The sequence below is a fragment of the Chiloscyllium punctatum genome, chromosome 7 (assembly GCF_047496795.1).
Source record: "Chiloscyllium punctatum isolate Juve2018m chromosome 7, sChiPun1.3, whole genome shotgun sequence".
Lineage (NCBI taxonomy): Eukaryota > Metazoa > Chordata > Chondrichthyes > Orectolobiformes > Hemiscylliidae > Chiloscyllium > Chiloscyllium punctatum.
The window spans coordinates 116434986-116459501 of NC_092745.1; the positions used below are offsets into that span (position 1 = coordinate 116434986).

At 39.5% G+C, this 24516-nt stretch overlaps 1 protein-coding gene across 2 annotated transcripts in view; it reads left to right on the plus strand.

The window, feature by feature from the left end:
* tgfbr3 (transforming growth factor, beta receptor III) overlaps positions 1–24516 on the plus strand; it is a 184518-nt gene that overhangs the window by 145886 nt on the left and 14116 nt on the right. For both annotated transcript variants that reach the window (XM_072574698.1, XM_072574697.1), the window contains exons 9-15: positions 5584–5897; positions 7067–7219; positions 8214–8339; positions 11674–11853; positions 13096–13407; positions 14377–14506; positions 24030–24071. In XM_072574698.1, the coding sequence (XP_072430799.1) occupies positions 5584–5897; positions 7067–7219; positions 8214–8339; positions 11674–11853; positions 13096–13407; positions 14377–14506; positions 24030–24071 (1257 nt within the window). The remainder of the gene's footprint in view (positions 1–5583; positions 5898–7066; positions 7220–8213; positions 8340–11673; positions 11854–13095; positions 13408–14376; positions 14507–24029; positions 24072–24516) is intronic.

Sequence of the window (24516 nt, forward strand, 5' to 3'; positions counted from 1 at the left end):
CTTTCTCATTGATGGAATTGTGAAATCTGCTTGATTTAGTTATAAGCAGTTGCCTCCCTACTCAGCATTCAAATCACAACTGAGCAATGCACAATTTGCCTCTGCATATACAATTGAACAGCGTGTGACCAACATTTTTAACAAGGTGACCAAGATAAAGTCAGTAGCACTCATTTGGTTTCCAATAGTTGTTCTTTCACCGGCAGAGACATCAAACAAGTACAGTTCTGTCTTGTGTTGCTATTGAACTAATTACTTGTAGTTTGGCTGTGCCCATTGCGGTTAGTATTTGTCACACTTGTTATGAATTTTGAAGATAGCAGTGAGGCATTAAAATGGTCAGAAACCATATGTTGCTGAGTACCTGGCCTCTGAGTTGCTTAAGCAGCTATAATGTGGCTGTACCTTCCAAAGTTACCAGACCCCTAACAAGTGGATGGGAAAGATTAATTGGTGTTTGGTGGTGCCGTTGAAGGTCAGTACATGATTGAAAGCTTTGGTTTTCGTTGCCTTACATTGCAATTCAAACGTTAACTACCACTTGCTGGCTAAAGTCTGGTTGCGTTCCACAAGTCCTGTTTCATTCATTTTGCCCTCTCTCATATTGAGTTTGATGACAGGGACACACTTGCTCAGACCTTCACACCCTGCCACCAACTGAGCCCCTTAAGTGGACAACTAATTCTTACTCCTCACTTTAAAGAAGTTAGTGCTGCTTTCAGCTTTAAATTGCCGTGGAGCAGCCATTGGAGTTTTGGCCAGCCAGGTGAGAGTGTGGTTTGTGGGGACCATGGGGTACCACTAAATGAGCACATTCCTTTTGGGTGATTGTCAATTCTGTGAGCTGTGGTTGAGGGGAATATGAAGAAGGAGACTACAGCTGTGATTGGCATGCAACTTTATCCCTTAGAGGAATGATACCATTCTTGTACACAAGTTATTCTGCTCATTTCTCAGCTGGTTTGGTAGTTTGGCATTACCCAGTTAAACAGTTGTAAATTCTTTTTTGAAAGTTGAAGTACATAAAATTTGTAGTCCTTTTGAAACTGAAGTGCTGGAAGTGATTCAGAAATTCTTAATGGAGACAAGAGATGCATTGCAGCTGCTCTGGGGGGTTGGGGGGGGGGAGAATCAGCCATCCAAATGTCTGCGGAACAAGTGGTCGGCCGACAGGTGCAAGACCTTCACAAACAAAAAAAGACAAGTTGCTTCAAACCGTAGCAACGTTTTAAAAAAACTATGCATCTCAACAGGAAATCAACATTTGTTTGCCAAGAAGCGCTAATGTGCTGCAGCAAATGTTGGCCAGAACGTGCCGGACCTTTGAAAATGTTAGAAATTTTGTTGCTTCTAATCAGAGTTATACAAAATTAAATCACAGGTCAACTTGTTGAAATGCACAGTTCATCTAACACTTAAAGCAAATTATCTCTGTGGGACCAAATTATTAATTAAAAGATCCAAAGCTTTTTCTATTATTATACTTTCAAATTGGTCATCACATTTCCCTGATTGTCTCTGTCTCTGGATTTAACTCCAGACAGGATTCTTAAAAGGCCTATATAAAGATATAGGCATGATGCTTTCCTTGTTCAGAAAAATTATTTTGTTGAAGGTAGGAGGAGACTGTTGCAATGAATTGAACATACTTCTGGAAAAACAAGTTCACTTGCAGCGGAGAAGTCTGTTGGTGTCTTGCTATGGCAATTTCTAAATGGAATTAGTTTAGATTGTATTAACCTGATGCTTGTGTTAGTAAGTTCATGAATTCAGTTTCCTGTAGAATCACGTGAATCAGTTATTTAACACCATTATAGACATAAGTCAGTCTTGGTTTTGCTCAAGTCGTTGGTTGGTCTAGATGGTGAAATATTCAAGTGACACATTTATGTGAAACCCTGAGGCTGAGTTTCAAACATACTGTTAGGCATTTAGATATGTAACTTCACTGTGTATTTAATGTGTATAATATATGTCATAGAGGTATAGAATTAAACAGCACAGAAACCGACCCTTTGGTCCACCCAGTCCATGTTGAACATAATCTGAAACTAAACTAGCCCCACCTGCCTGCTGCTGGCCCATATCCTGCCAGCTCTTTCCTATTCACGTACCTATCCAAATGTCTTTTAAACGTTGTAATTGTACCCGCATCCACCACTTCCTCAGGAAGTTCATTCTACACGCGAACCACCATCTATGTAAAAAAAAAATTGCCTCTCATGTTTTATTTAAAATCTCTCTTCTTTTACCTTAAAATGTGCCCTTTAGTCTTGAAAGCCCCCATCATAAGGAAAAGACAGTTATCATTAACTCTGTCCATTCCTCTTATTATTTTATAAGCTTCGATCAGGTCTTTGGAGTCTTTGAAACTGATTGCATTTTCAAAGTTTTTAGATTAGATTAGATTCCCTACAGTGTGGAAACAGGCCCTTCAGCCCAACAAATCCACACCAACCCTCTGAAGAGTAACCCACCCAGACCTACTTCCCTCTGACTAATGCACCTAACACTATGGGCAATTTACCATGGTCAATTCACCTAACCTGTACATCCTTGGACTGTGGGAGGAAACTGGAGCACCCGGAGGAAACCCATGCAGACACGGGGAGAATGTGCAAACTCCACACAGACAATCACCCGAGGCTGGAATTGAACCTGGGTCCCTGGTGCTGTGAGGCTGTAGTGCTCACCACTGAGCCACCGTGCTACCCTAAGTTGAAAATAGTTAGTTCTTCATTTCTGAAATAATTGTTTTTCAGTTCTCACATAATGCTGATACTCTTCACCATTTTCTTGTTATTTACTCTGTTCCCTAATAGGCAGGATCTCGCATGCACAATTCATTTGTATAACAAACAGCCTCTGTATCCATATCTTGGAGCTCACCTCTCAGCAATGTACAAATAATTTGACTGCAAACAAATTGTCATATCACTTCCTCCCACCATGTGGATAGTGAAGAAGGTTGTCAAAGGATACAGGAGGGTACAGATCATAAATCCATAGTGTGGAAGTACGCTATTTGGCCCATCAAGTACACACTGACCCTCCAAAGAATCCCACCCAGACCCATCTGACCACCTTATTCCTATAACCCCACATTTCCAATGGCTAACCGACCTAGCCTGCACATCTTTGGACACTGTGGCCAATTTAAGATGGCCAATCCACCTAGCCTGCACATCTTAGGACTGTGGGAGAACATCCAAGCACCCAGAGGAAACCCAAACAGACACTAGGAGAATGTGCAAACTCTACACAGTTGTCCAAGGGTGAAATTGAACCCAGGTCCCTGGATCTATGAGACAGCAGTGATAACCACTGAGCAATCTTGCAGCCCTGATCAGTAATCAAGATAAAGTAATTGTGGGACTTGGTGAATAAGAAATAAGGGTTACTTTGATTGGGTTGTGTTACTTGCCTCCTCCCTTCTTCCTCATCTTCAGTTGGTTGTCAGGTAGGTTGTGGTATGATGATGAGGTGATGCAATATGTAACAAGCTGCCATACTGTGCTCATACAATAATGTTGTCACCACACTGGTCAACTTTAGTAGTTCTTCCTGCTACCATTGTACTTCTGGCACTTGTTTCTCTCTGTCACAATACAGATGCTGTTTCTTTCTCTTTTACCCATGTGTATCCTTCCAGTGTGAAAAGTGACTTACAGTGCAGTTGAGATGCTTTCTGTACAGCTCTGTGGTGAGGAATTATCAACAAGAGCTAAGTATTAAACTCTTCCATAATCAATTTAAGTGGGAAAGGAATCAGGAACGAGCATAATTACTATGGAAACAAACATCACTTATTATTAAAAGATAAAGCACTGTCCCTGAATATTTTAACTTTTTTTAATCTTTGGGAAACTGACATAAATGGCATTTACTTATTGACACTGTTTAGTTGTTCTGAGAAGGTGATAGTGGGCCAGATTTTAAAGTATGGCAGTACATTTAATGAAGTTGCTTGCACAGCACTTAACATAGGGAGAAGCTGCCTTTTGACTGTATAATGATGAAGGAACAGCAAGGTAGATCAAAGTCAGAATGGTATGTGATTTTGAAGGTGTTGGTGTTCCAATGAGTGTACTATCCATGGGCTTCTAAATTGTAGCGGTTGTGGATTTTGAAGGTTCTTTTGAAAACGCATTGGCAAAAGTATGGCCTGGGAAATCTATGAAACACCATATTTCATTATAAAGTATCACTTCTTAGCAGTCATTGATAAATAAGGAACCAATAAGGCAAGTAACCCAAGAGAGTTATGTTTGTAAACATTCTAATGTTAAAGATTCTTGTCACTTTTTAAAACAAAAACATGTTGAATGATTTCCTCAACATCCCATGTCTTGCACAAAAGAATTGCTCCATGGAAAATGTTCACTGGGAATTTCTTGATTTGGGGCCCTGAGGACCATAGCACTTTTCCCCAACCCAGGGTTGTCTGTTCAAGAAACAACTCAGTATCACCCAGTTTCATTCATGTTGCAACTGAAAGTGTATTGCACGGGCATGTCCTCTGCAAAAAATATTTGCAGATAAATTAGAAACTACAACTGGCAAAGACTTGCTATTAATTTGAAACTCGGCACAAATCCTTGTAATAATAAATGAAAAACAATATATTTTCCTTTGCAATACCTGAAGGACAAAATAAAAGCATAAATTTTACTATTTTATATTTCCTTATTAATGAGGGCACTGGTAAATGCTTTAATGGGTACAATATGTGGCATTCTGTAAAATAGTGGAATTACTGTACTGTATGTTCCTTTGCCACGTTTAGACCTATGGCATTTAGCTGGAAGATTTATTTGAACATTCTGTAATTGACTTAATTACTTGGCCTTTTCCTGGACGGTGATTCTGTTAGTTAGGCAAAGTCATTGGCAAGAAAAGATGGCAATTCTTTATCACAGCTTGATGATATGCTGCCTGAGGCAACCTTGGTATCATTCATGAAAGCATTCTGAGGATGGACTGTCTCGAGCTCCTATCATGAGCAGATACTGTAACGGACAAATGTAGAATAGAGACAAGATCAAAAGGAAGTTGGTTTCTATAATCTCATTTTAAAAACTCAATTATTCAAAAAAGGTTTGAAGAATGAATGGCTTGAAGTAGACCGAATTATGAATTCAAACAATTGTAAATAATGAATTCTTAAATTTCAATCTACATATGTGACTTGGACCCACATACTAGAAATACTGGAGAATGCCTGTATTGTTCAGATTGCATTTTTGCATTATGAAATGCATTGTAAAAGTACAGTAATGCTACTGTTATAGTTTCACACTATGATATTAAATACTACAATAGTGTTATGTTCCAGCTGTTCAGAATCTTTATTTATTAAGTAGCAATGCTGCTAGACATTTAAAAATTGGCAGAGGTCAGATGAGTTAAATCTTAATTCAGATTGTTATGCAGGGGTTCGTGGAGTGTAATAAGAAGATGCAAGTTTATTATAACTATAATTTTACAGTAAATTGGGTCTTGAAAGTGAGAACTGTTTTTCAAAAGAAAAGTCAATGTTTCAAAATCAATATTGTTTGCTAACTCCTCCCCCTTTACCCATAGCTGAAGAAGAGGACATAGAATCTTTTCTGCCACCAGAACTTGCAATTCTGAGAGAGCCATTGAAATCACCTGATGAGGTGTTTCCTGGACTTCGAGAAGTCTTTCAGTTTCCATTTCCTTTTGACCAAGATGATTATGACAGGGTGGACACATCTCACAAACTGCCACAGAGATCCCAGGATAGCACATTTGAACAATTAATGAGGAACGGATTATCTGAAGCAGAAGAGATTCAGACCTTTGAAAATGTGGCCCTGTCGGTTCAGTGTGAGGACAAAAGAATGAGAGCTGTAATTGAGAAGAGCAGCCTTCAGGTTTGTTTAAATCCATTATCTTTTTCTATCATGATAATGTGTGGAGTATTTGCACATTCACATTTACAATGTTGATACTAGAAGGTGTCAAAATCGTTGCCTGCCCTGTACTGTTATGTATCAGAGTACATTCTTTGCTGACAAAGCAACAAGGCTGTGCTTAAGTTTAATGTTCGCACAAGAGTTATGTTCATCTGAATGTAGCCTGAACTGGAAGACCATTTTAACACTTTTCACCCAAAAGTTAGGTCAGCTAAATTTGCTGCCTTTTCCCATTGTGAAATGCATTGTACAAGTAATGCTACTGTTACTATTTCACACTATGCTATTAAATACTACAAAAGTGTTATGTTTCACCTGTTTCAGAATCTTTGTTTCAATAGGTACTGTACATTTATTTAGACGAAAAATAATTGATTTTGATTTTCAGTTTTTCGATCTCAAAGGAGTGAGTTGTTTCTACAAAGAAACCTTTAAAACAAAATATGTTCACTATGTCATTTGCCACTTGGTTCTATCTGTGGCCAGCAGAGTCATATTCCAAAATTCACTGCCAACAATAGTCGAAGTGACAGTTTTCCCCAATTAATCCCATCCACCACAACCACTGGATATGAACTATCAATAGTATAATAATCAATAAATTGACTCCATCTGAACTTCTCACTGTCTCGGGAAAGCATCCAACATAATCAAAGGCCCCTTCTACCCCAGTTATACTTTCTTCCACCTTCTTTCGTCAGATAAGAGATATGAAAGTTTGCTTACATATATGAACAGATTCAAGAACTGCTTCTTCCCTGCTGTTACCAGACTTAAGAACGGACCTCTGAAATGTTATTGTTGATCTCTCACTCTCTGCACCTTCTCTGTAACTCTAACCCAATTCTGCATTCTGTTCTGCTACCTTGATGCATTTTTTATGGTGCAATCTGCCTGTATAGCATGCAAAACATCACTTGTCACATGTACCGAGATACAGTGAAAACAATAAATTAAACGGGAACTCCAATTGTGTCTTGTTTGGTTGACTGTTAGAGCACTGATGCAAAGCAATTAGACTACATTCATAACATGGAAATGTTTGTTTGGAGGAGCAGTAATTACAACTTCAATACACAGCAAGGATGCTGTCCACTTTTAATGTTTTGTGACCTTTTTTCTTTTAGACTGAGGCGACTACAGTAACACAAGTTTCTCTACTCGATCCAAAATGCAAAGCAGAGGAAAACTCTACACATTACATTTTGGAGTCTTCACTCACTAGCTGTGAGACAACAAAATATCCTACTTCAGATGGTTTCACCATTTATTTGAACTCAGTAAGCAAACCAATATATAATACCCCTATTTTAGATTTGTTTCAAATGGCTGAAGATAACAATGTCTAACTTTTGGACTTGGGGAAAGACTATTGTTTGTTTTTAAAAAAAATTACTTTGTCTTTTCACCAATAGTTCTTTGCTGCATGATATACTACATAGAAGTTATTAGAAAAAATATTATTAATCAGTTTCTTAAAATGCAAAAGTATAAACTAAGAGATCAAATTTTAGTTTTATCCACCAAACGTAGTTCCAGAATTATTTTCTTCCCCCCTCAATTTCTTGTTAAGAGTGGGATTCAGGGCTGTTAGCTCTATAATCACAGCAGAAACCTGATGAGAAACTTTACCAGTAACCTGGATGAACCAGTACATTTCCCTTGACCAAAACACTACTATGTTACCTCATTAAACTATATTTTTTCTTATTCCCAGTTGTTCCTGCTTAGCTTAGAAAGAGAATTCCAGGCATAGTGTAAAAGATTCTGAGACAAATGGTTGAGTGATGAAAGAAAGCTTTAGCGGTCCTTTAGGAGACAACCAGGGAGCTAAGTAAATTGCAAACAAAATGAGAGTAGAGAACAGCAACAACTTTTATAAAAATTCTGCATATAAAGTTAGATTTCAGTAATTTCCATAGTACATGGTGAAAGCGTGTGAAGTAAAAAGACAATAATGGAAAATGAAGGAATCAAAAAATGTCCAAAATCAAGGTCTTAAGGAGTTGGCAGGGCAAATTGATGGATTGGACAAGTTACGGATGACACAAGCATAATGACAGAGTGACTACCAATGGAAGTTTGGGGGAGAATGGAAAAAAAAGTAGTGACAAGGTGTTTAAAGAACAGAAGTATACAAATTTGAGATGAAAATTTATAGTCAGAAAGCAAATGTTTATTTTATTTTACTTATTTCTTTATGAGCAATGCTTTGTGAAATCAGCTAATATGAAACGATTTTTCTAAATCACTGTAATTTTTCCTGATTGATAGATTGTGATACAGCTAGAGTACTGCTGTGAAGGAAGTGGGTGGTATGGTGATAACGAAGAATCGGGAGACAATGGCTTCCCTGGAGATAGCGACGACCCAGTTCCGAGCAGACCAAAAATTGTTCGGGTATGCTGTTTAATGTGTCCAGCATGTTTAAATTCACATTCTGAAATAGTTTGCGCAAGCTGAATAGGTTAGAGGTCATGGAAATATGCATATTTTTGCAAGGACAAAAGTCTTCTCAAATTCACAGTTCTACGAATAAAGATTGATATTAACCCTTCATCTGCTGGCCACCAAATGTACACTCACTCTAGGCAACCCAAGCTTATTGGGTACAGTGAGAGTTAATACAGTTTAGGGTTTCAGCTGTCTTCATTACATACCTAATGAATAAAGTCGAATAGGTTATTTGTTTCCCTTTTTTTCCCAACAAAGATGTTTTTGATGAAAAAGGCAGTTTCCAAATGTGAGATGTGCAGTGATAAGTTGTTCAGTAATTATTTCCAAACTATCTCTTGAGAGTATGTTATTACAATCATGACCTTCTTATATTGTGTAATGTTCTTGAAATGCACTGCACATTCAATTTTCTGTCCATTTCTCTTTCATAAGAGGATGCACTTGCATAGGTGCCTCACCTAAGCGGGTTTTCTTAATTTGTGTTGACAGTGCTTAGATGACAGCATGTATGAAGGCAATCAGCCCATAAGAGAGGGGCATTAATACTTCATCCGATGAAAGAGCAGCTCTCTGAAAGTCTATAATTTCAAATAAGCCTGTTGGACTATGAACTGGTGTCGTCTGACTTCTGATCTTGTCCAGTCCAGTCCAACGCCTGCACCTTTATGTCAAAAGAGAGGGGTCTTAATTAAGATGATATTGAGGGTCTGAGAGCACTGAGGGTAAATACACCTTTGAAGCCCCCTAACCCCAGCCTTCCTGCCCACTGTTGCAGCCACAATCTGTCCTAAGGACATGCATGCCCTGTGCAACGTCAGCTGACTACAAGAGTTTTAACATTGCTGAGGAAGTGCCCTTTCTCTTTCTTTCTTGCAGCAACAAATTGCAGTTTTGTTTGGGCAAAGAGTACAATCCATTAGACAATCAGCTTCAAGAGCTGTAATTAGTCAGCAAGATAGCCTTCTGGTCACTGACCTATGTCAGAAAAACTCCCTGCTGAGTGACGATTTCCAACCCAGTGCAGATCCAAGAGACCAATTTGACTCCAGTGACAACCCACCCAACTCAAAATACAAACGCTACTCATTGTATCTGAGACTGATCCTAACCTTTTATGCATGTGTTGAACTCCTTGCCTAGTTCCTACTGGGCCTAATTTTAATCAATGAAACTGGCAAGTCATAGGTCTGGCAATGGGGGAGCTTTTTGGGGGATAGTATTAATAATACAGTAGGATTTAAGGTGATTATGGATAAGGCCTAAGATGGACTGGAAATAAAGGTTTTGAATTGTGTGAAGACCAATTTTTAATAATGTAAGACGGGATTTGGCTGAAGTTGTCTGGGAGCAGCCACTTGTAGAAAAATTAGCATTAGAGCACTGCAAAACAGTCAAAGAGTAATAGTGAGAGTGCAGAGTCAACATGTTTTCATGAAGGTGGAGGTGGGACCAGGAAGTCCTGAGAACTCTGCATGTAAAAGGCTGTAAAGGATTGGGTAAGAAAATAAAAACTAAGCTTATGATAGATACTGAAAATTCAGTGAATGCCCTCAGACTTTAAAAGTGTAGAAATAGCTTAAAAAAGAAATTAGGAAACCAAAGAATGGACATGAAAAAACATTGGCAGGTAACATTAAGGAGAATCCTTAGAGAAAAGGTATATTAGCGAAAAGTGAATAACCAGGGAAAGATTGGTAGGGTGAAGGGGACCAAAGTGGCAATCTGTATGGGGAACCAGAAGACATAGCTGAGGCTTTAAATGAGTACTTTCAGCTGTGTTTGCAGCACTGAAGGCCTAGAAATCAGGAATGAGAGTTGTAATACAATTGAACAAGTTGGCATTGAGAGGCAGGATGAACAAGCGATTTTGGCAGGCTTGAAAATAGATAAATTCCCAATCCCAGATGAAATGTATCCAAGGCTATTGTGGAACAGAAGGGAGAAGTTTGCAAGGACTCTAGCATTAATTTTCAAGTCCTCTTTGGCAACAGAAGGGGTCCAAAGGACTGGAGAACAGGTAACATAATATCATTATTCAAAAAGGGTTGTAGGGGTAAACCAGGAATCTATAGGCTAGTGAGTCTAACATCTATGGAAAAAATTCTAAGGTACAGAATTAAACTCCACTTGAAGGGGCACGTTTGCTGATAACACAAAAATTGGTGGTGTGATAAAAAAGCAAGAATGAAAACCTTGGTCGACAGAACAATTATAAATGGGCTAAACAGTGACAGATACAAATTAATTCTGAAAGATTTCAAGACAACTAACAAGGCATGGGAATACATATTGAATGGCAGGATTCTAGGCAGGATAAATGATCAGAGGGACCAGTGTGCATGTCCACAGATCCTTGCAGGCAGCTGGACCGGTAGATAAGGTGCTCATGAAGGCATGTGGGATACTTGGTTTTATTAGACATGGCACTGAATGCAAGAGCAAGGAGGTTATAGTGAAGCTATATTTCATGTTAATTTGACCACAACTGGGATGCTGTATATAGTTCTGGTCACCACATTATAGGAAGTATGTGATTACACTAGAGAGGAGAGTGCAAAAGAGATTCCTTAGGACATTACCTCAACTGAAGCAATTCAGCAATGATAAAAGACTGGATAGTCTGGATTAGTTTTCCTTGGAGCAGAGAAGTCTGAGGGATAGATCTGATTGAAGTGTATATATTTCTGAGAGGCAAAGACAGGATGGATATGAATATACTTTCTCCCTTTAGTAGAAGGGTCAGTAACCAGTGGGCCCAATCCTATGGTTGGGGACAGGAGGTTTTGAGGGGATATGAGGAAAAACATTTTCACCTAGAGATTTGTGGGTATTTGGAACTCATTGCCTGAAAGGGTGGTAGATATGAGGAACTTCAAGACATTGAAGAACTATTTAGCTGAACACTTGAAATGTCATAGCATACAAGGCTAGGAACCAAGTACTGGAAAATGGGATTAGGGTAGATGGATATTTGATGATTAGTGTGGATAAAATGGGCTGAAAACTCTCTTTCCATGCTGTAAAAAAAAAGTTTCACTCTATGACTAACGATAGTGTCTAATTTTCTTAATCTACAGATATTTTTAAAAGTTGCAGCAGTTATAATTCTGTAGAAGTTTCAAACTTGACTGCTTGATTCATTGAACATTTTAATCATATTTCACTATATTTTGCTAAATTACCTCAGAGTTTGTGGTATACTGAAATTTATAGATAAAGTTTAATTGTTGATGGCAACTTTTATGGATATTTCAAAAGCAGTTTCCTTTTGTTTCAGTTTAACTGTACGTACTTCACGCCTAGTAAGAAGTCTGAGATGCCTTCCCATTCTGGCTTCCCTTCTTTGACACAAAGCAACAATGCAACTTTGAACATGGAGCTATACAACACAGATCTATTCCGTACTCCCTCACAAGGCGTGCACACTGTTTCGGAGAATAACCCATTATTTGTTGAGGTAATGAGTTGCAAATGAGTTGAAGAATTATGAAGGCTGTGCCTTTTTTTCTGAACTTTTGCAGTTCTTTTCTTGGCAGCAATTCATAAATTCAAGCGAGCAGATGGCTAAACTATGGCTTAAGTTTCTTTGGTTTGACAGGGAAAATTGTATTAATAAGAAGTCCAAAGTTATCTTGTGATTTTGACCAAATGGATTCTTCTAAACATGTCACTGACCATAATTTCATTCCAATATATAATAGTTTTTGTTAAATTAGTGACTTTTCTCACAACTGTTATATTATCTTATTAAAAAAAATGGTCATAGATTATCCATATTCTTGCTCATTCACGACATTGTTCATTGTGTGAATACATTAGAATTAACAAAAAAATTCACCAAGTTCATGTCCAACAAAATTAATACAGTGACTAATCATTTAGTTGCTTAATGATGGGCTGATAATGTTACAATAAAGGATTGAACCCTGTTATTCATTACAGAGGTGCTGACTGCATTCTCTCCAAGAGTAACATTCTGGGAATAGATAAGCGGTGAAGGATTCACCCAAGTGTCTCCATGTTGACAGTATAGTAAATGTTTCTGCAAAAGAGTAAAGTAGGATATGTGTGAGGTAAAAACAATGACTGCAGATGCTGAAAACCAAATACTGGATTAGTGGTGCTGGAAGAGCACAGCAGTTCAGGCAGCATCCAACGAGCAGCGAAATCGACGTTTCGGGCAAAAGCCCTTCATCAGGAATAAAGGCAGTGAGCCTGAAGCATGGAGAGATAAACTAGAGGGGGGTGGGGGTGGGGAGAGAGTAGCACAGAGTACAATGGGTGAGTGGGGGAAGAGATGAAGGTGATAGGTCAAGTTTCCACCCTCTCCTCCTTGACCTATCACCTTCATCTCTTCCCCCACTCACCCATTGTACTCTGTGCTACTCTCTCCCCACCCCCACCCTCCTTTAGTTTATCTCTCTACGCTTCAGGCTCACTGCCTTTATTCCTGATGAAGGGCTTTTGCCCGAAACGTCGATTTCGCTGCTCGTTGGATGCTGCCTGAACTGCTGTGCTCTTCCAGCACCACTAATCCAGTATAGGATATGTGTGAGTCTTTTTCAATCATGAATGAGAAAAGACTTTTCCTGTAGAATGTTCTTCTCTTATAATGCAGATTGTCGCCAGTTTGAAGAAGTTGTAGTGCGACTTAAAATCATTCCAATAATTTTGTTTTTATCTCATCACACGCATTTAGGTATCTGTAACCAAGTCTGACCCAGAAATTAGTTTTGTTATCCAGACCTGCTATATTTCTCCATCGTCGGACCCTGTTTCCTCTTCAGATTACTACACCATTATTGAAAATATTTGCCCAAAGGAGGATTCTGTGAAATTCTACAGTCCTCAGAAGCTTGATTTCCTTGTGCCTCATGCAGAGATGGAAAGAAAAAGGTTCAGCTTTGTGTTTAAGCCAGTCTACAACATGTCCTTAGTTTTTCTTCATTGTGAAATTACACTATGCAGCCAAAAAGATACTGAAAGCCAAGGATTTCCTAATCTTCCTAAGGTTTGTCATATTTCTAAACATAATATATCCTAGCAATGTGCAAGATGAAGGTTGTTTACATTATTTAGATGTCCAGAGTGTCAGAACAATCAAATTTGCTGATTTGTGGTCAGTAACATTAGTTAGAAATTTTGCAGGCAATTATCCAGCTGAAGATAACATGCCCTTTATCCAACAAGTTACTGTACATTTGCTGATGGGTGCTGCTCAAATAATTAATTTGGCTGCCAGAATAACTTGTGTATTTCCTGACTTTTTGAAATTACACCTTAAAACTTTTGTAATTGTTGCTTGTATGATTTGTATTCTTTTAAATTAGCTTTTTAAGTGTTGCCAATTATGCAATTATATTCAAAGTTTGGGAGAAGATTTGTAGCTCGGTTGCTCGTTGTTGTGGTTCTGTTCGCCGAGCTGGGAATTTGTCTTGCAAACGTTTCGTCCCCTGTCTAGGTGACATCCTCTGTGATGATCTTTTAACACTGAGGAAGTCACCTATACAGGGGACGAAACGTTTGCAAGACAAATTCCCAGCTCGGCGAACAGAACCACAACCTGCAATTATGTAGTGTGCCTTGTGTCGCAGGGAACACTTTACTAGGTTTGTTTTAGATTATGGTGTGATTTCTGAAATTTATACTTTATAAGATAAACATATAACAAAAATTATTTGCTGAATGCTATGTATAGTATGTAATTAGCCAATCTGTGCAAGATTTCACAGAATCAATAAACAACTTAAGTTCACTCCTTGAACACGTTTCAAGTTGATTGTTTGTGACACGTAGAAATCAAAAAAAATGTCATTAACATCAAATGTAACAAAGTCCAGCTATAACATACTTGACTTATTGGTTAATAAAATGTAATAATAATAATCAGACCTTTGCAGTACTGATCAATGTAATGCTATTGCAGCATTTGAATTTGTATGTCCTTGAGCTCACTTGGTTTGCTTATTTTCTCCTGCAGTGCATTCCTCCTGATGAAGCTTGTATAGATGTGAATTTGCAAATAATAATGGCTATGATGAGATACAAACAATCCTTCACCAAGCCACTGGCTGTTATTCGTGAAAGAATGAATCTGCCTAAGACACAAGGTGAGCCAACAATAACAATATGGAAGTGGTGTATATGTGTAATATGTAGTTCTGTCCATTGGTTTACATAATCACTAAAGCACATTGAAGTTTGTAATCAGTCATTGCATTTCTCCAACACTGGACCTCCATGTAGCCTCAGCTCCCTTTGCCCAGTTATGAGTGGTTCTAGCTTCAGTTGTCTACAGGCTAAACCTGATAATTCCCTCCTGTTCATTTTTCCAGCTGTCCACATCTGACTCCTCTAAGAAACACCAGAAAACCTTTTTCTGGTCAAGCTTTTAGTCATTTGGCTTTTACACTTTCTTATCAGATTATGTTGCTGTGAAGCAGCTAGGAATATTGTATAACACTAGAAGAATTATGCACTAATGCAGATTATTGTCAACTCATTTCATGTGTATTTGGGACACAAGACTCAAATCTATATCAGATAGATATAGATAGAAATCAAATTGTTCAGTGAAAAACTTGTATAATCTGTGCCATATGCTGGAATTCTGGCCTTTTTTTTAGATAAGCTATTATTTGCGCATGTTGACAGATAATTGAATAAGAGGAAGGTTGTTTTTACGGTTCTTTGTGGCTTTGCACTATTAAAGTATTAGAACTATTACTTAGGCAATTATTCTCACAATTCAAGCATAAAGTAGGGTCCATCTAGCAAAGCAAGATGATGATCTTTTAACAATTTGTAATTTGTTTTGAAGTAGAAGCTATTCTTCAGTGGTCACAATTTTATATGAATATGTGTAAGTTGGGTTCATTGGAATTCAGTTTCTGACAGCAAAAGTTGAATTTATACAGCATATTCAGGTACAATGTGTCCCAATAAAAATAACAAGGAATAATTGAAGGGTTGGGGAAGGGACGCGAACTGACTATAAAATAAAAATAAGCTTTCAGAAAATTTAAAAATAAGGACACTGAATTCAGGAGAAATATCCACTAAATCAGGTCAAGGTATCTGAAAAGTATTGTCCCTGTGGAAGCAGAAGGAAAGGGAATGCCTTGAGATTAGAGCCAGAAGGTTAACAGTTGTAGACCTATGGTAAGGATTGGGATGATTTTGGAGGTCAACAGGAGTAAAGGCAAATAAAGAATTTGAAGGTGAAGTTGAGTTTTAAGTTGGGTATTGTTTGGAAATGGAAGGCATTGTAGAACACTGAGGTAAATGCTGAGTGGAACAAGTTAGAGCTTTTGGAGAATGGATGCTAGAAAAGCATTTGATGTGAATCAATCTGGAAGTCGTAAATCTTGTACAAGGGTTTTATTAAAGACAGGATTGAAGTAAAAGTGATGGTGAAAATAAGTGGCCTTGATGGTTCAATGTGAGGTTTGAAATTCAGTTCAGGTTCAACAGTGACATCAAAGTTACACAACATGGTGCATCTTGAGTGAGTTTTTAGAGAGGGGAGTGATATCATAGGCAAGAGATTTGAACTCATGGCTGCTGGTGGATCTTTTGATTAGATTAGATTAGATTACTTACAGTGTGGAAACAGGCCCTTCGGCCCAACAAGTCCACACCGACCCGCCGAAGCGTAACCCACCCATACCCCTACATCTACATTTACCCCTTACCTAACACTATGGGCAATTTAGCATGGCCAATTCACCTGGCCTGCACATCTTTGGACTGTGGGAGGAAACCGGAGCACCCGGAGGAAACCCACGCTGACACGGGGAGAACGTGCAAACTCCACACAGTCAGTCGCCTGAGGCGGGAATTGAACCCGGGTCTCAGGCGCTGTGAGGCAGTAGTGCTAACCACTGTGCCACCGTGCCGCTTTGATCTTTTGCATGTTAAACTGAGAGATTTGGTTGCATGTCCTATGGGCAGCACAGCAGCTCAGTGGTTAGCATTGCTGCCTCACAGTGCCAGGAACCTAGCTTCAATTCCACAGGGTGACTGTGTGGGGTTTGCATATTCGCCCTGCATGGGTTTCCTCAGTGTGCTCCAGCTTCCTCCCACAGTCCAAAGATGTGCAGGTTAGGTGGATTGGCCATGGAAAATGCAGGGGTTAACAGGGATAGGGTAGTCGGATGGATCTGGGTGGGATACTTTTCGGAGGGTCGGTGTAAACTAAATGGCTTGCTTCCACACTGGAGGGATTTTTTGATTGATTCTGTGATCCTAGACGTGATATTAGAAAGGCAGTCAGACAATACTGATGGAAACAGATAGCACTGAGGTAAAATTGGTTGTCACCTGCATGCACTTAAATTCTATAATACATCTGAGTATTGAGAAATATATATATTGTAGATGTGCAGCAACATTATGGTTTACCATGTCATCTGCTTTGAAAAGACTGAGGAATACCAGAAAGGATAACATAATGATCACAGTCACAGAGTCTCCTTGTCATTGTTTGGCTGTGGAATAAGCAGAAGCTAGGATGGAAGAATTTGATAATGGAATTTCAGAGAGGTGAGTGCAGAAAAGATGAGGACTTATCCAAAACATTTTTAGATGTAACAAAAGTTAGAGATAACGGTTAAAGATAACGGATCGAACGATATGAGGAAAAAGTGGAAAAGGGGTACTGAGTTGGATGATTAGCCACGATCATATTGAATGGTGGAGCAGGCTGAAAGAGCCAAATGACCACCTTCTGCTGCTATATTCTATGTTTCACTAAGGCAATAGATAGGGAGAGCAGATGACTTTTACAAGAGTAGTAATTTTTAAAATCAGAGGGATCATCCCACAGGAAAGAAAATTTATCAACAAAGCGACTACATTCTCCAAACCCACCTGTTTACAGTAGGCACATAATTTATGGTGAATTATTAAGTCAGATTGCTCTTTTATCAAGCTTAAAGGTATTGCAGACTTTTACAGGTGTTTCCAATATAGTGTTCTGTATATGTGCATATTTCAGCTCTTTGTTCCAAATTGAGAGCTAAATCAGATGTGGTGGACATTAATGGATCTGATGTTAGAACATAGAACATAGAAGAATACAGCTCAGTACAGGCCCTTCGGCCCTCGATGTTGCGCCAATCAAAGCCCACCTAACCTACACTAACCCACTATCCTCCATATACCTATCCAATGCCCGCTTAAATACCCATAAAGAGGGAGAGTCCACCACTGCTACTGGCAGGGCATTCCATGAACTTACGACTTGCTGAGTGAAGAACCTACCCCTAACATCAGTCCTATATCTACCCCCGCTTAATTTAAAGCTATGCCCCCTCGTAATAGCTGACTCCATACGTGGAAAAAGGTTCTCACTGTCAACCCTATCTAACCCCCTAATCATCTTGTACACCTCTATCAAGTCACCCCTAAACCTTCTTTTCTCCAATGAAAACAACCCCAAGTGCCTCAGCCTTTCCTCATAGGATCTTCCTACCATACCAGGCAACATCCTGGTAAACTTCCTCTGCACCTGTTCCAGTGCCTCCACATCCTTCCTATAGTATGGCGACCAAAACTGCACACAATATTCCAGATGCGGCCGCACCAGAGTCTTATAAAACTGCAGCATGACCTCAGGACTCCGGAACTCAATTCCTCTACCAATAAAAGCCAGTATGCCATATGCCTACTTCACTGCACTATTTACCTGGGTGGCAACTTTCAGAGATCTGTGTACATGGACACCAAGATCCCTCTGCTCTTCCACACTACCAAGTATCCGACCATTAGCCCAGTACCCCATCTTTTTGTTACTCTTACCAAAGTGAATCACCTCACACTTAGCTACATTGAACTCCATTTGCCACCTTTCTGCCCAGCTCTGCAGCTTCTCTATATCCCGCTGTAACCTGCCACATCCTTCCTCACTGTCTACAACTCCACCAACTTTCGTAACATCCGCAAACTTGCTCACCCAACCTTCTAACCCTTCCTCCAGGTCATTTATAAAAATGACAAACAGCAGTGGTCCCAAAACAGATCCTTGCGGAACACCGCTAGTGACGACACTCCAAGATGAACCTTTGCCATCAACTACTACCCTCTGTCTTCTTCCAGCCAGCCAATTCCTAATCCAAACCTCCAACTCACCCTCAATGCCATATCTCTGTATTTTCTGTAGTCGCCTACCATGGGGGACCTTATCAAACGCCTTACTAAACTCCATATATACCACATCTACCGCTTTCCCCTCATCTACCTCCTTAGTCACCTTCTCAAAGAATTCAATAAGGTTTGTGAGGCACGACCTGCCCTTCGCAAAACCATGCTGACTATCCTTGATCACATTATTCTTATCCAGATGTGCATAAATCCTATCCCTTACAATTCTCTCTAAGACTTTACCCACAACAGAAGTGAGACTCACTGGCCTATAGTTACTAGGATTATCCCTACTCCCCTTCTTGAACAAGGGAACCACGTTTGCTAGCCTCCAGTCCTCTGGCACTACTCCTGTAGACAAAGAGGACACAAAAATCAAGGCCAATGGCTCTGCAATCTCCTCCCTTGCTTCCCAGAGAATCCTAGGATAAATGCCATCAGGCCCAGGGGACTTATCTATTTTCACCCTTGCCAAAATTCCAACACCTCTTCTCTACATATCTCAAAGCCATCCATTCTACTTATTCGTGCCTCAGTATTCATATCGACAACAATGTCCTGTTCCTGAGTGAATACTGACGAAAAGTATTCATTCAGTGCCTCCCCAATCTCTTCAGCCTCCACACGCAATTTCCCATTACTATCCTTGATTTGACCTATTCCTACCCTAGTCATTCTTTTATTCTTGACATACCTATAGAAAGTTCTGAGGAAGTTCTGAAAAAGGAAGTTCTGAAAAAACTGGTGGCCAATCTGATCTTGTTAGTGTCACACTACACAGGTACAGTTAAAATTACCCTCCGAGGATACATGACTGAAAGCTCAGGCAAGGTTGTGAACAGTATATTTCAAAATAGTTAGGTTTTGGAGTTTGCAGAGAGGCAAAGTGTGGGTGCTTTGTTCTTCCCAGTGCTCATCTACAACTGAACATGTGTATATAAGTGTGCAACTTGATTTTGTGAAATTAGTCAGCAAACTTAGGCAAATAATCTAAACAGTATTCACACTCACTGCAGCAAGGAGAGTAAAAGAACAGTCAATTCTAATAATTTGCCAAAAGCATGTTATTTTGATTTTAGAGTTCTCTTCTTCTGATAGCACTTAGATAGGCAAACGTGGACAATGATCCACTTTCCGAAAAGTTTGAGTCCTTGTACAGACCAGTTGCTTCCTACCAACTGAACGCAAGCTGTATAGTTGTCTAGTAGTGATAACAAGTCTTGAAGGAGATGAGCAGTTGTATAATACAATTTAGCTGATGACAATTACTCACTTCTATAATTTTTTTTGACATATGTAGACAAGACCAGGTGAGGATGACCGCTTTCCTTTCCTGAAGGACATTAGTGAATCAGATGAGTTTTTCCGACAATCAGCAATGGTTTCAAAGCCATAAGTAGATTCTTAAATCCAGATTTTTAAAAAAATATTGAATTCAAGTTCCGCCACCTGCTGTGGTGGGATTCAGACCTGGGTCCCCAGAACATTAGCTGAGTTTCTGGATGAATAGTCCAGTGATAATGCCATTAGGCCATCACCTCCCCAGTCATACGTACAAAACATTGATCAGTAAGGAAGTAAAAGTTGATTTTTTTAAAATCCTATAGCAGAGCCCCAAGGCAAGCTGATATTCAAAGCAACTGCTGCTGGATTCATTTGGGGAGGTCAGGGGTGTAGGTACTGGGCCCTGACCAGTTTAGGTGGCCCATGGTCTCTAATTCTTTCCCAGTTTTGTGCCCTAAAAAAGATTCTTTAGTTTCACCTCATGAAAACAACAAGGTAGAGAGCAGTTCAGATAAAGAAAGCTCAGCTGGCCATGGAGATGGCCCAGAGAAACTGAGTTAACAGATCAGCTCATTGTCGTACTCTGCAGCAAATGTGGCAGAGGCAGCCATGCCAAAGGCGATGATTAACACGTTGACCACTATACCGCAAACCATTGTCTCATGAGACGAAAGGCTGCTACCACATAAAATATCTTAAAATAATGGTCAGCATTCTTTTCCCTCAAAGGAGGGTTCATTCCAATGTGGTAAATTTGTTTTTGTATGTATTAAACGCTAATTGGTTTGTTATTTTCGCTTAATACCACGATACAAGTAGAAGGGTTTTATTGGACTTTTTTTAGAGAAAAATGATTGACCTATGGTGTTAACCCTCAGCAAAAATTCAAATGTTTTGGGTTACAGAGAAAGTTTTCTTTTTCATTTACATTTGGACTTCATTAGTATGTGGTAGCAATGAATTGTTTACTCAAAAGGACCGATATGTGAAGATTAATGGTTATAACCACATGGACATATGAATGTTACTGCCTGAATCTGCTCCATAAAATAATTTATTTGAATATCAAAGGGAAGTTGTTTTCAATAAAATCTGTGAAGGCACTTCATGACCTGAGTCTTGGTAGCAATGCCATAAATTATCTGCAATTGAAAGACCATTAGCATCATCAGAATGACTCAATATAAGCCTTGCTTAGTTCCACACTTACCTACTGCATCCGCTGCACCCGATGTGGCCTCCTCTATATTGGGGAGACAGGCCGCCTACTTGTGGAACGTTTCAGAGAACACCTCTGGGACACCTGGACCGACCAACCAACCCAACCACCCTGTGGCTCAACACTTTAACTCCCCCTCCCACTCCACCAAGGACATGCAGGTCCTTGGACTCCTCCATCGCCAGACCATAGCAACACGACGGTTGGAGGAAGAGCGCCTCATCTTCCGCCTAGGAACCCTCCAACCACAAGGGATGAACTCTGATTTCTCCAGTTTCCTCATTTCCCCTCCCCCCAACTTGTCTCGGTCAAATCCCTCAAACTCAGCACCGCCTTCCTAACCTGCAATCTTCTTCCTGACCTCTCCGCCCCCACCCCACTCCGGCCTATCACCATCACCTTGACCTCCTTCCACCTATCGCATTTCCAACGCCCCTCCCCCAAGTCCCTCCTCCCTACCTTTTATCTTAGCCTGCTGGATACACTTTCCTCATTCCTGAGGAAGGGCTTATGCCCAAAACGTCGATTCTCCTGCTCCTTGGATGCTGCCTGACCTGCTGCGCTTTTCCAGCAACACATTTTCAGCTCCACTCTTATCTAGCCATGTATAGCAAGAACATTTCTGTCAATGGTTTCTCTTTTCACAATCACTAGAGATGCCTAGGATCGTCCTTTTGATTGTACGTTTCCACTTTGGTAACGTTAACTGCAGATAAAGGGCTTCGCTTCCAAATTTATGCTGACACCACCCAGTTCTACTTCTGCATCACATCTTGCAATGCTCCCACTGCTGTGATGTTAGATTGCTTGCCTGCTGTTCAGCTGTAGATGAGCACTGGGAAGAACAAAGCACCCACACTTTGCCTCTCTGCAAACTCCAAAACCTAACTATTTTGAAATATACTGTTCACAACCTTGCCTGAGCTTTCAGTCATGTATCCTCGGAGGGTAATTTTAACTGTACCTGTGTAGTGTGACACTAACAAGATCAGATTGGCCACCAGTTTTTTCAGAACTTCCTTGGCCAGTCTCCCATCCTCAATCCTTCTGCACTTCAGTTTGTCCAAAACCCTGCTGCACATATCCTATCCTGCAATGTCTCCTCAAGGCAATTTTGTAGCCCATAAAGTTTATTTGTCAGCATACTGTTGCAATGAAAACATAAGAGCATCATCTGGAATGATTAACACCACTCCCTTATAAGCAACATGTTTTTGTAACACATGGACTTGGTTTATCCTTTGTTTTCTAAGTAAAATAAGCAGCCCTTTTTCTGTGGAAAATATTTTGCTTAACTATTTACTTATGAGTTGTGTTCAAAAAACAAAAAGGGGAAAGGAAGAGAGAAATCTAGCAAATATACTTTGCTGTCCTGTGATTATTCTTCATGTGCATGTGTAAATATATGGTATAAAGAAACTGTGATTTAGTTTTTTAAAATTGGATTTAGAGAACATTAAGGTCTCAGTAAGTCAGTTTAGTTAAGTTCTCCCTTCCTGAGAATGCAACAGCAGATTTCTTGAAATGAGAGAGCATCTTGAAGTAACCTGATCATCCTATTTATATGCTATGATGTGGACAAATGGTGAGGTAAGAGTTTAAATAAAGACAAACAGTAATACAGTGTCTTCAAATGTAACAAAGGATTATTGTTTACGGTAGAGATGTATCAAAAATTCCTCACTGTCCATAATATTCTCCAATGAAACAAGTCTAGGCAGCTGCTTTTCTGACATATATCACATGTGCTTAAGCAGTTTAGCAAAATACTATGCCATTAGGTTGCACTTAAGACCATAAGAAATAGGAACAGCAGTAGGCCATTCAGTCCCTTGAGCCGTCTCAGCCTTTCAGTAGAATCATGGCTGATCCAACAGTTCTCCCATCTACCTTCCTGCCGTTTCCCCGTAACCCTTGATTTCCCAATTGATCAAGAATCTCAGCCTTGAATATTTACAAGCACTCTGCCAGCAGCTCTCTGGCAAGGAGTTCCAAAGACACTTAAACCCTCTGAGACAAGGAATTCCTCCTCAACTCAGTTTTAAATTAGTGCCCCTTTATTCTGAGACTATGCCCTCTGATCCTAAACTGTCCCATGAGGGGGAGCAGCCCCTCAGTATTTACCCTGTCAAGCCACTTAAGAATCCTATATGTTTCAATGAGATCACCTTACTCTTCTAAACTTCAGTGAGTAAAGCCCCAACCTGTTTAATCTTTGCTCATAAGACAATCCCTTCACACCAGGATCACGCAAGTGAATCCTTTCTGTACTGTCTCAAATGAAGAAATATCTTTTAAATAGGGGACCAAAACTTCTCCCATTTCTCCAGGTGTGGTCTCGCCAACACCTTGTTCAGTTGTAGTAAGACTTCCCTACTCTTATACTTCAACCCCCTTAAATAAAGGCCAACATTCTATTAGCCTTCCTGATTACCTGTATGCTAAATACCCATGGACAAGTACCCCAAATCCTTTGGGTTGCAGTTCTCTGCAGTTTTTTGCCATGGAAATAATAATCTGTTTTGTTCTCCTTTCCAAAATGAACAACTTCAATTATACTCCGATTTGCAAACTTTTTGTCCATTTGCAAACTTTTTGTCCATTTGCCCCATCATGTGTCTCTCTGTAAACTATTAGTATTTCTCTCTCAACATGCCTTTCCACTTATTTTTGTTTATCTGCAAATATGGATTCGGTATATACACTTCCTTCCTCCAAGTTATTAAGATATATTATTAACAATTGCACTCCCAGCACTGATCCCTTGTTACAGATTGCCAACCTGAAAAAGCACCCCTTATCCCCGCTCGCTGTTTCCTGCCCATTTGCCAATTCTCTATCCGTGCCAATATACTACCTCCAACACCATGGGCTCTCATGACTTCACACATACAATCTCTTTATAAAGTAAAGTATCATTTAAGCAACATAAAGTAAAGGTTCTGATTAATCGTTTTATTGAATACATTTATTTCTGTCATTTTCAGTGATTCCTGACAGCCATGTTAATGTAGAGAGACCACGGCCTTGTAAGTTGGATTAAAGTTATTTTAGCATTATAATCAATATGTTCATATGGATAAGAATTTTCTAATGGCAGTAACATTCACTTTAATAGGTTATAATGTTGCATTTGCAGTGATTTGTCAAAAAAAACTTCTAAATTTCTTCTTCTTTTGTAAAAGTGCTACTCATGTGAATTGTACTATTTGATAAGGTATCACACATTTAGGCTACTTAAGGTAAGAACCAGTGATGTTGGGGAGTATAGTAAACTAGCACAGATAGAGGAATAGCTAACTAATAGAAGACAGGGAGTTGGGATAAGAGAGGGCATTTTCATGCTGGTAACCTTTGACTAGAGCTGTGCTACAGGGATCACTTCTGGGGCTACATATATTTACAATATATATTCATGATCTGTGGGACTACATATATTTACAATATATATTCATGATCTGGATGAGGAGAGTT